General features: G+C 40.2%; 1 protein-coding gene across 6 annotated transcripts in view; it reads right to left on the reverse strand.

Moving 5' to 3' along the window:
* Med1 (mediator complex subunit 1) overlaps positions 1 to 12,889 on the reverse strand; it is a 41,721-nt gene that overhangs the window by 9,078 nt on the left and 19,754 nt on the right. For all 6 annotated transcript variants that reach the window (XR_004113096.1, XM_031350709.1, XM_031350713.1 and 3 more), the window contains 8 exons: positions 11,854 to 11,925; positions 10,037 to 10,111; positions 9,297 to 9,370; positions 7,660 to 7,749; positions 5,813 to 5,924; positions 4,806 to 4,930; positions 4,396 to 4,514; positions 2,219 to 2,420 (listed from right to left, as the gene is read on the reverse strand). Coding sequence is in view for 5 of the 6 variants with exons in the window: in XM_031350709.1 (XP_031206569.1) it covers positions 2,219 to 2,420; positions 4,396 to 4,514; positions 4,806 to 4,930; positions 5,813 to 5,924; positions 7,660 to 7,749; positions 9,297 to 9,370; positions 10,037 to 10,111; positions 11,854 to 11,925 (869 nt within the window). In the remaining variant the exon portion in view is untranslated. The remainder of the gene's footprint in view (positions 1 to 2,218; positions 2,421 to 4,395; positions 4,515 to 4,805; positions 4,931 to 5,812; positions 5,925 to 7,659; positions 7,750 to 9,296; positions 9,371 to 10,036; positions 10,112 to 11,853; positions 11,926 to 12,889) is intronic.

Here is a 12,889-nt window from a genome sequence, read left to right on the forward strand (position 1 = left end):
AAAAAAAAAAAAAAAAGAGAGTGAATTCTGAAACCAAAAATGGCCAAGAATTTTGTTTCATTTGTAACTTATTACATAGTCTTGTTGTATAGCTCAGGTTACTCTTGAACCCATAATCCTGTCTTAGCCTCTCTAATACTGAGATTACAGGTATTCACAACCATGCCCAGCTCTCAATTAGTGGTTTCATTTCATTTGACATAGCCAGTCAGTACTATTGCTACAAAACTTCCTCTGTTCAGTTGGTTTCATTGGTTTCTGAGACAAGTTCCCCATGCAGCCCTTGGGGAACACTCACTATGTCCGTCTAGAGAGACCTTTCTCTGCCTCCTAGTGCTGGGATTCAGTCATGCACAACATTAGCCTGAGTAAAACCTCTTTCTTTTTTGTTTCTTAGTTTTTCTAGGCAAGGTTTCTCTGTGTTACCCTGACTGTCCTGGAAATCACTCTGTAGGCCATGCTGGCCTCAATTGGTATCATAGAGCTCCACCTGCCTCTTCCACCAAGTACTGGGATCTCTGTGACATTCACATCAGCCTAGTCTACATAGCAAGTTCTGCTCAACCAGGAATACACAGTAAGACCCTGTCACAAACAAGCAAACAAAACACAAATATACATTGAGACCAGATACATAAACATACATAAACATAATATACATGCAATACAGATCCGTTCTGGTGTTGTTTTAGACTTGCTTTGCTTTTTTGTTTTTTTGTTTTTTTGCAGGGCTGACAACTGAACTCATGGCCTCAGCAGTGGGAAGCAAGAACTGTACAACTTTAACCTGTTTGTTTATTTTCAGAAAGAATCTCTCTGTGTAGCCCAGAGTTCTACCACCTCTGCCTCCAAATACTGGGATTAAAGGCATGCATGACCACACCAGATTCCATACCAGGCAATCTGGTTCTTTTTTTTTTTATAATTTATTTAGCAATCTACCAAACATTCTAGTGGCACAGGCATAAATGCCCACACATACACCACCCACGAAAGCATTTTTCCTTCTAATTCTTGTTTTTAAAAATTTTTTAAAAGATTGATTTATTTATTTTATGTATATGAGTACACCGTAGCGGTCTTCAGCCACATCAGATCCCATTAGAGATGGTTGTGAGCCACCATATGGTTGCTGGGAATTGAACTCAGGACCTCTGGAAAACCACTCAGTGTTTTTAACAGCTGAGTCATGGAGTTTAAGAGCAGCTTTACCCATGTACTCAGTTCAAGCTTGCCTAGGGTATCTGAGTGCCTATCTCAAAACAAGGTTTCTAAAGCAGGTAGAATTCTCTGGATTTACATTCTGTTTCTTGTTGGCTGAAACTTCTGCTGATAGATATTTAACACTAAATAACCATCACTAGAAAGCTATATAACCAAGGGAAAAAAGTAACTGATCAATGTGAGTAGCCAAAATTTGCATGAAAGCTTTAAATAGCCAATTGTCTTTAAAAAAAAAATCCTTTTAGAATCCACACAGAAAAAGAAAGGGTCATAGATCTTAGACTTTTAAAGACAATATGACCAAATTCTATAAAGCATGGGGTGGGGTGGGATGAGATTGTAATGATTAAATCTACCATGCATAAGATCCTAAATTGTAGTATTTAGAAAAATTTATCTCAGTGCATTAAGATAGAAAAGTAAAGACACACTGCCTAGTTATGGCACAATTTAGAAGAAGTAAATAGGCAGGGTAGTGTAGACCTTAATGTTAACATATGAGAGGCTGAAGCAGGAGGATTATCTCAACTTCAAGAATGGCCTGTGAAATAATAAATTCAAGGCTAGCCTGTCTTACAGTGAGCCTAGATCCAGAATAAAAACAAATCAATAGGAACTGTTAAGTCTCACAGTCAGACCGACAGGTATCTATCAGCCGAAGTTTCAGGCAACAAGAAACAGAATGTAAATCCAGTGAACAGAGACACAGACACACACAGACACACACAGACACACACCAGTGACAATGATTTTTACTATAAATGCCAATTGTAACAAATTAGTTGTATCAAAGTAATTTGTGGTGACTAAACTAAATTCCTAATTGTGATTGTTTCGTTTACAATGACATAATTCTTTTGATCTGGCTGTGGAATCAAGCACCCATAGTCTTTAAAGCTAGCTATGTGGCTGTTTCAATGAACTACAAATTCAAGAGCTATTGGAGAAGCCAGCATCAATCTTCCAGTAAGTTTATCAAAAGGAAAGAGATTACCTTCTTTTAAAATAGTTCTTTTGACACAACTTCCAATTAGAGTGTTATAGGCCACTTGGTGTCTGATCATATTCAGGATGAGAGGGACACGGCCAGGGTGCTGGAAGGTGACTCTGCTGACCAGCGTTCCCTGCAAGCTTTCACCGTCGGGAAGAGGAGCGTCTTTATTGAGAAAATAGCAGTGCTGCTGACCTGGAAGCGCCTAGGCAAAAGAGGAATGCAAATGAATGGTACTTACTCACCAGGGTACCAAGTCACAAACTGTCCTGGAGGGGCAGGAGGAATAGGATGGGACGTAGTAATGTTCACATATCTATACAAACCTCTTTCAACTGATATTATGAATGCCAACTAGTTATTCTTTAGCTAAATGATACCTGTTTATGAATGTACTAGTGAGGTGGACTCCTAACATTGCTAAAATAAAAACCACCTGAGACATTTATAGTGGCAGTTTCTAAAGAATTACAAAGCTGTAATTATAAGGCAGCTGGAACTAGACAGCTACCAAGCTGTATAAACTAAGCATCCATGTGAAATTCAAGCCCAGATGAGGTTTGAGACCTTTCATAATTGATATGTGCCAGCATTTGTTCTCCGTATGTATTTAAAAGGCATTTCTCATTCTAGCACTTAATGGGCTAGAGCTGAAGAGATGGCTCAGCAGTTAAGAACCTGTGCTGATCATTCAGACAACTTAATTTGTTCCCAGTACCCATCCATCCACAAAGCATTTCTAACAGTCTATATAACTCCAATTCCAGGAGAACCTGACACCCTCTTTCTGGCCTTTATGTGTGCACAAATGCAGTACATTTACATACATGCAAGTAAAGTATTCATAGATATAAAATAGTAAATTAAAAGGAAACATTTTTCCTCTTTTAAGACGGAGTCTCACTGTTCACACTTGGCCCAAGAAACATCCTTCCTCCCTACCCTCCCACTTTGAGACAGGGCTTCTGTGTGGTTTAAATATGCATGGCTCAGGGAGTGGAACGATAGGAGGCGGGCCTTTGGGGTAGGCTTTGAGGCCCTCCTCCTAGCTTCCAGGAAACAGTCTGCTCTGGGCTTCCTTTGGATGAGGATACAGAATTCTCAACTTTCTAGTACCATGCCTGCCTGGATGCTGCCATGCTTCCTACCATGATGATAATGGACAAAACCTCAGAACCTGTAAGCCAGCCCCAATTAAATGTTGTCCTTTATAAGAGTTGCTTTGGGCAGGCAGTGGTGGCGCACGCCTTTAACCCCAGCACTTGGGAGGCAGAGGCAGGTGGATTTCTGAGTTCCAGGCCAGCCTGGGCTACAGAGTAAGTTCCAGGACAGCCAGGGCGATCCAGAAAAACCCTGTTTCAAACAAACAAAAACAAAAAACAAACAAACAAAAAAAGATTTCTAAGCCTGATACATATTTTTTCTATTGCTTTTTTGGAAAAGATTTTGCTACCCCTAAGTCAAGACAATCCTTAAGCTTCCACTTCCCAAATGCCATGACCAACCAGTCCTGGATTTCTCTGTAGATACTTCTCAGCATGCCTATAGTCACAGCATTCTGGAGGACTGACTGGTTCAAGATCACCCTCTGCTAAATTCTTCTAGAACAGCCTGTCTAGAAAGAAGAAGGATGGCTCAGTGGTTAAGAACACTGACTGCTCTTCCAAAGGTCCTGAGTTCAATTCCCAGCAACCATATGTTGGCTCATAACCATCTGTACAGCTACAGTGTACTCATATACTTAAAATAAATAAATATATCTTTAAAAAAAAAAAGAAAGGAAAAGGACAAAAAAGAAAGCGCCTTTGTTAATAGCCACTTGCTGCTCTTCCAGAGGACACAGGTTCAGTTCCCAGCACCCACATGGCCACTCCACTCACAGATGTCATAACTCTAGTTTAGGTGATCCTCTTACTTCTTTGGCACCAGGCAAGCAGGATAGGCACATACTTAAATACAGGCAAAACACTAATACACATAGAATAAATACATCTATACAGAAATGTACATGGTTGTTTAACTCAAAAGCTGATTCTCTTTTGCTTTAGTATGTTTATGACGACTTTTTTTTTTTTTCCCCAACTGAGGATGGTGATTTAACAATCTAAAACAAAAAGCTATCAGACCTCATTAGTGCTATAAAGAACCAACATTGTTGCAAATCCACAGGACCTACTTACAGCGTAAAATCGCATGTTGTGATTCAAAGGTAAAGGGTCAGGATCCTTTGACAGCTCAAACTGAGTGATGAGTTCATACAGGGGCAGGTAAGTGGGCGGAGTCTCAAACAATGGGATTCCTGAAAATACAAGGACTGTTTGTAATGCTCACATTAAGATCAAAATGTGACAGCTCCACTGTCTTCTTCCTATGCATTTGCCCACATAGCCAAAAGTTCTTACAGAGCATTGGTACTAACTACTAGTACATTCCTAACATCTGTACTCAGCAGTACTTCTTTGTAGCTTAAGAAGTGTAAATTGTTTAAGATAATCTGAAGTTTTCCATTCTCATTTTAACAAGTTTTATCTCAATGGGTAAAACTTACCTTTATTACAGGCTGGCAAACATTTTAAAAAATAAAGCTTACCTGTACAATTCTGCAGTTTCTGAACAAATGCTTTAGATACTGGGATTGGCTGGGGAAATTTCAAGAAGAAACAGGCAGGAAGGTCAACACTGTTGGCACTAGTGACTGCGGAGAAAGAAGGGGTCCTTCAAAAAAAGAAGAGGGGGAAAATTTTCTATTTTGAGAACTATGAACACTTTTTCTTAGATATGTATATATTGCACAGACCCACAAAGTCTATCAAAAGCTTACTTTTCTATTATCCTCACCACAATTTCAAAATATATTACCTTGTTAATTCTGAAGTATTTAAAAAAAAAAAATAAGGGTATACACTTCTTATTTTTAGCCTTGGGTTCAAAAACCAATATAAGCCAGGCAGTAGTTGTGCACGTCTTTAATCCTAGCACTTGGGAGGCAGAGGCAGGCAGATTTCTGAGTAAGAGGCCAGCCTGGTCTACAAAGTGAGTTCCAGGACAGGCAGGGCTATACAGAGAAACCCTGTCTCGAAACCCCCTCCCACAATCCACTCCCCCAAAATACAAAACTCCAACTAATTTATTCAGAGCAAAGAATGTGGTCTATAGGGAATATTGGCATAGCTTGGTGGTTATTGATGCTATCTGGTATTCTAAAAGACCTGCACTCATTTCCCAGCACAGACACACAGACACACACACACACACACACACACACACACAGCAGTTTATACCATCTGTAACTGCCGCCCCAGGGGAACTGATGGCTTCTTCTAGCCTCAGAGGGCACCAGAACAAAGATGGTGCAAAGACCCATATGCAGGCAAAACACACATACATAGAATAAAGAAAAATAAATTGATTAAACACAAATGTGTGACAGTGTGTGTTCTCTGAGTAGTTCTCAAGTAGAAAGGTTCCAGTAAAGGACAGGGGTGAAGTGCGTGCATGGAAGCAAAGGGCGACATCTGAACACCCCAGGGAGACAGAAGCACTGGGCTTGGAGCTGAAAAAATAGACGTGGAAAATTTAAAACTATCTTTATCTTACCATTTGTTGTCAGCTGGGTGTGACCCCATAATTAGAGGGGCGATTGGGAGTTTGTACATAGCCGAGGTCCCTTCAATTGTCACTGAGACGCTCATTCCCAAAGACCGAGGCACTAGGAATAGAAAGAGAAAAAAGAGTTTCTACCTCATAACTAGGACAAGGATCTCAGCACTGAAAAGACAGAAATGGTGGCCTTTTGTACAAACCCAGCATTCTGCAGAATGAGAAAGGAAAATGAGTTAGAGACCTATCTAAGCAAGGTTAGACCCAGTTTCAAAAACAGAACAAAGTACAGGAAAAACAAGCCAGGCAGCATATAAGCAGGGGCTACAAAGTAAGTCTCGGGACAGCCTGAGGAGAAAGACATCAGTTTTCAAAAGAACCAAAACAACAACCAATAACTAACATACAGAAGAGATTCTACAGTATCAGTCACAATGAATCTACAGACTCTAATTCCACAAAAATCACAAATGTTACAAGCTTGGGCTGCAGAGATGGCTCAGTGGTGAAAAAGCACTAGCTGCTCTTCCAGAAGTTCAATTCCCAGCAACCACATAGCAGATCACAGCTCTGTAACTCAAGTTCTGGGACTTAGACATACATGCAGGCAAAACACAAATGCAAGTGAAATAAATATAAAGAAAAGAGAGCAAAAGAAAAGAAAGCAGGTTGAGTAAGCCATAAGGAGCAAGCCAGCAGCAAGCACTCCTCAGTTGCCTCTGCATCAATTCCTGCCCAAAGGAGAGAAAAGGTGGGGGGAGGGGCAGGGAGGGAAAAAAGCTACAGAACACCTTCCCATAGCAATCAGTACTTCTTTCTGTTATTGATTAAAGAGCTCACTTCAATATTGACTTTCACTCACAACTTCACAATGTATTTAAATGAGCTTACAATTTCAGGACAATGACTGAGCTATACCAAGATCAAATAAAGTGCTGGGCTAGTTCTTCTGTTCTCTAGCTGTATTAGTCCAACACAAGCAGGCGTGTTGGTGTATACCAGGAACCAAGAGGAACAGAAGCCCCAAGTTTATCCTCGGTTATTTAACAAGTCTGAGGCCAGTTAACTCTGCCTCCTCACCCCACCCCAGCTGTGGCCATACGGCATTCCTGTCTCAAAATACCCAAAGCAGAGTTAAAATACCAAGTGTCACTCATTACTGCACTTAAGTCATAGTTATTTAGTTATTTGTATTTGTCCATTTATTTGTTTGATCACTGAGACAGTGTCACCATGTAGCTTAAGTTAGCCTTCAACTCAGGTTTCCCTGCGTGCTCATCTTCTGTGCTGGCATTCTGGAATGTCCCACCAAAGCCAGCCTTCTTCCCCTTTAAAGTAATAAGGAAAGCTGGTTACTCTGTCAGAAATCTACATTTCATCACTAACTCATTTACTTACTAAGCTACTATTATATACAGGCTTGGGTGCTTAAGTACATTTACACATATATGTGGATATGTATATATGACATGTTTGTATTATTTCAGGTATACACACATAAAGATAGCAAATTAAGAAATATCACATTATATGAATATTAGCAGGGGAGGCTGGGTGGGCATTTGAATTTTACCAATATTTTTTAATACATTGGAGAAAGGAGAGCATGGTGGTATATGCTATGCCTCCAACACCTAGAAGGTGGAGGTCATCCTGTCTCAAAACCCACATCCAGTTAGGAATGGCAGTTCATAACGACAGTCTCAGCTCTTGAAGGATGAAGTGACATGTGTGATCACTATACTTAAGTTTGACAGCCACCCTGTGTTACACAGTGAGTTCCAGGACAGCCTGGGTTACAAGAGGAGATCTGTCTCAAAGTACATGAAACAACACGTACTTACCATTCTTCTCATGCAAAATGATAGGAGAAGCAGTCTTATCATCCAAAAGATCAGATGGAGAGGCATAGTATTTCATATTCATTAAGTGACCTATCATTAGTAAAAGTTATTAGTTAAGGCATCTTTATTAATAAATTATATATGTTAAAAAAAGCATTCACACAGCTGGGCTGTGGTGGCACACACTTTCAATCCTAGCACTTGGGAGGCAGAGGCAGGAGGATTTCTGAGTTTGAGGCCAGTCTGGTCTACAGAGTGAGTTCCAGGACAGCCAGAGCTATACAGAGAAACCCTGTCTCAAAAAACAAAAAACAAAACAAAAAACAAAGCATTCACAGTATTTGTGGTGGCACTCACCTATAAAGAAACCTCATTTCAAACTAACAAGAAAAGTGTGGGATAGCCCAGGGAAGAGTAGTTACCTAGCATACAAAAAGCCTTAATACTTCTCAAAACACACACACACACACACACACACACACACACACACACACACACACACACACTAATTCCATAGAGCCAGTGAGATAGCTCATCCGACAAGAACACTTACCACCAAGTCTAACAGCTGAGTTCCCTTTTATGCTAGGACAGAACTGACTCTGACCTCCACATATTTAAAAGAACACACATTCAGAAAGAAGGTAAATGTAATAAAATAAAAAACAAAGGGTTGCACAAATGTGCAAAGTCATATCCTAAATAAGCTTATGAAATATGACAAAAGATTACTGATTGTGGGAATAAGAATATACTTCACACAAATAAAAAACGGTAAAGTATAACATCTTAGAAGTCATTAAAAATTAATGGTAACTTTCTCATTATTGAGCTTATGTCTTCACAAAATTAAAAGTAATATACCTGGGGCTAGAGAGATGGCTCAGTGGTTAAGAGCACTGGTTGCTCTTCAAGAGGTCCTGAGTTCAATTCTTAGCACCCACATGATGGCTCACAACTATCTGTAATGGGATCTGATGCCCTCTTCTGGCATGTAGGTGTACATGTGGATAGAGCACTCATAAATTAAATGAATACATCTTAAACAAACAAACAAACAACAAACAAAAAATGGACTGGAGAGATGGCTCAGTGGTTAAAAGCACTAGCTGCTCTTCCAGAGGTCCTGAGTTCAATTCCCAGAACCCATAGGGTGGCCCACAACCATCTATAATGGGATCTGATGCCCTCTTCTGGTCTGAAGACAGCCACAGTGTAGTCATAAACCTAAAGTAAAAACATTTGGCCTAGCATGCACAAGCTCTGGCTTGATTCCCAGTACTGCAAAAGAACAACTAGGAAATGAGGGTGCTGGAGAGATGGCTCCCTGGTCAGAGTGTGTGACGGAAGCACAAGCAGCATGGGAGCCTAACCCATGTAGTCCCACGTGGCGTTGGGTAGGGACTGGCAGATAACTAAGTGGGGCTTACTGACTGCCAGCATAGGTCCAGGATCCCTGATAAACCCTGCCTCAAGGGCACTAGGGCAGAATGGTAGAGTTGGCTGCCTGTCCTATTCTGGCCTCCACACACATATGCACACCACACTCACATCCATGTTAAAATAAAATAGTGGCCATTAAACTAAATCCATACATTTTCTTTAAAAAAAAAAAAAATCAAGAAAGGATGACGTACCCCCACTCCGTGGGGTGAGATAGCCAACACTTCCATGAAGAATCTTATCCAAGGGAGTAGCATTAGTCGCCTTCCTACAAGACAAATGATCTATGTGTGATTGAATTTAGCAACTGACAGTTTCAACCAACAGTCTGATAGTGAACTAAGTTCATAAAAGTTTTATAATACCACGAAAATGACTCTTAGCTTGTAATTGCACACATAAGATGTGCTTTTCACCTCCAATGACCGGGGCGATTTTCCATTAACCATCAGTATGTAATACAGTAAAAAGTACAACTAAGTCAGGTATGTACATTCCCATAATTCTATAACTGGAGGGGTTGACACTGCTGCATCATATATGCCAGCCGGGCTAGGAGGCCCAGAGACACTCAATCTCAAGTTAATGAATAAAAAATTAGAACTGGATAACTATCAAATAATCAATTCAACTTTGAAAATATTTCAGATATAGTCTATAACAACCAACAACTCAGCAATAACTGAATTATCCCAATTATCAGTGAGTTTCTGAGTTGTTATACTCAGAAAATAGAATGTAATACTCATTTTGAAGCAACAGCAAATCATGAGTGTGTATAAAACCAGGATAATGCAGACATATGCTACATAGTAATGTGAAAGATATGCAATCACATATACTGTAGTACACCTACAAGTGTAAAAATTAAGAGGTTACAAACCCCTGGAGTAGAAACTAAGAGTCATAGAATGGTCTCATCAGCCAGTCTTACCAGTACATAATAGCCATTTTAGAAAGGTCCTGTTCCAAGGATTGGAGAGCCAGATACATTTTAGTCTTCAGTTTGCTAGAGAGTAGATGAGAAGAAAATGAGTAAGTTGAGTTAAGTAAGCATATACAAGCACTGTCACTGGCCAACCATGTGGTGTCACACACCTTTAATCCCAGTACGTGTGAAGCAGAGGCAAGTGCATCTCTCTGAGGTCAGGCTAGCCTAGTCTATGAAGCAAACCTAGTCCAGTATAGGTTACTCTGAGAGATGCTGTCTCAAAGTGGTTAAAACCAACTAAACTGTTTAAACTCTTAAAAAAGAAAAAAAAAGTTAAAAAGCAAGGTGCGGTTTGCAAAACTTCAATCCTAGCACTCAGGAGGCAGAGGTATGCAGATCACTATGACTTTGAGCTAGGCTGGTCTACACCGCATTCCAGGATAGCTAGGGTTACACAGTGAGACCTCATTATAAAAAGTGAAATAAAACCAGGAGGTGGTGGCGCACGCCTTTAATCCCAGCACTTCGGAGGCAGAGGCAGGCAGACTTCTGAGTTCGAGGCCAGCCTGGTCTACAGAGTGAGTTCCAGGACAGCCTGGGCAGACAGAGAAACTCTGTCTCGAAAACAAACAAACAAACAAACAAAAAAGTGAAATAAATAAAATAACACAATCTATCAAAACTGTACATCACATCATATGGGGTAATCTCAGCACATGGATTAAAGAAGGAACTGAGAAATTCAAGGCCAGAGGCATCCTTAACTACATGTTGAGGTCAAGCCTGGGCTACTATACTTTTGAAACTACCAGAGTTTATGTTTATTTCCCTTCAAAAGAGTCAAGCAGTTTAATAGGATCCCAGCTAGGTCTATATCCTGAAATCAGCACACTGAAGATATCTCAACAACTGTATTCTATCTTCTCAAATTTTAAGTCATTAAAAGCAGACGTGCCCATTTTCAGATAAATACCTTAGGAGATAAAAAAAAAAAGTTAAAAATAAAATACTTTAAGGACTAGAGAGATGATTTAGTGGTTTAAAAGTACTGACTGCCCTCCCAGAGGACACAGGTTCAATTCCTAGTCCCCACACAGTAGCTCCAGTTCTAAGATACCTGGCCTATTCTGACCTCCACCGGTACAGATGGGATAAACAGACACACATGTAGTTAAAACAAACAAACAAACAACCCCACCCAAAAACAACAAACCAACAAGCAAAAAACACCAAACCAAAAAAAAAAAAAAAACCAAAAAACCCCAAAAAAACCCCACCCCATATACTTAAAATAAAAATTTAAAAATTAGCTGCCTAATTTTAGGTGGTACACGCCTTTAGCTTAAGAGGCAGAGGCAGGTGGATTTCTGAGTAACAGGCCAGCCTGGGCTAGAGAGTGAGTTCCAGGACAGCCAGGGCGATCCAGAAGAACCCTGTTTCGAAAAAAAAACCAAAACCAACCCAACAAACAAACAAAAAAATTAAAAATTAAGGGACCGGAGAGATGGTTCAACAGTTAAGAGCATTGACTGATCTTCCAGAGGTCCTGAGTTCAATTCCCAGCAACCACATGGTGGCTCACAGCCATCTGTAATGGGATCTGATGCCCTCTGTTGGTGTGTCTGGAGATAGCTACACTGTACTCACATACATAAAACAAATAAATACTTCTTTTTAAAAAAATAAAATGAAATAAAATAAGAAATAAAAATTAAATAAACATACAGCAGAAAGGTATGAAAATGTGTGACCCAAACTGGCTCACAGACTCATACTCTTTTTTCAAAATGGAAAACAAATGAGTAAATCAAATTACTTACTTGTCTCCTGGAAGATTATACAGATTAACAAGACCCTTAAGATGCTTAGAAAATTCGTCAAAATTCTTTTCCCTATAGGGAATTCAGGAAGGTAGGGAAAGAGAAAATACAACAAGAGATTACAACTTTATTCTACAAAAAACATGGCTATCCAAACTCATTTTAATAATCTGCTCCCATCATTATCCACATAAGTCTTATAGTTAATCTAGAAAGAAAGAGAAACAAGCTGGGCTGCAGACGGTTTCAGTTCCGAGTGCTGGCTGCTGCTCCAGAGAACCCAGGTTCAGATCTTAGCACAGCACCCTACAACTGTCTGCACCTCCACGAGAAGGTGCATCTGATACGTGATTTTGGTCCCCAAAAGCCCTGAGTGCTTAAGGGGTACAGGCATAGAATGCATATGGTGCAGAGATATTCATACACATAAACTTTAAAAACTGAAAGCCAAGAGGGCTGGAACGATGGCTCAGTGGTTGAGAACACCACCTCTCAAGTTAGGACATGAGTCCAGAGGACATGAGTTCAATTCCCAGCAACCACATGGTGGCTCACAACCATCTGTAATGGGATCTGATGTGGCAGGCAGAGCACTCATACACATAAAATATATAAATAAATCTTTCCCTCAGGTGAATCCTGAGTTTGAGGCTAGCCTGGTCTACAAATTCAGTTCCAGGATAGCCAGAGCCACACAGAGAAACCCTGCCTCTAAAAAAAACAAGAAACAATACAAAAAAAAAATTATATCAAAAGGCAGTGGAACTCCAGACTCTGAGGCAGAAGGATTGTGGAGAGGAAGGATTGTGAATTCATAACCAATCTGAGCTACAGAGCAAGACTTGATCTCAAAATCAATGAAACGGGAATTTGAAGGAAAAGAACAAACAGCTATACCTGAATGGCACTAACGGCAGGGCCCTCTCCCAGTGTAGTCTATTGGAGTCTATAGGTCGGTGGTGACCAGAGCCCAGGGTTCAACCCCCTAGCATACACAGATGAGGTCAAAGGACCCAATAACAATTTCACTCCTACA

This window comes from Mastomys coucha, unplaced genomic scaffold, assembly GCF_008632895.1.
Source record: "Mastomys coucha isolate ucsf_1 unplaced genomic scaffold, UCSF_Mcou_1 pScaffold5, whole genome shotgun sequence".
NCBI lineage: Eukaryota > Metazoa > Chordata > Mammalia > Rodentia > Muridae > Mastomys > Mastomys coucha.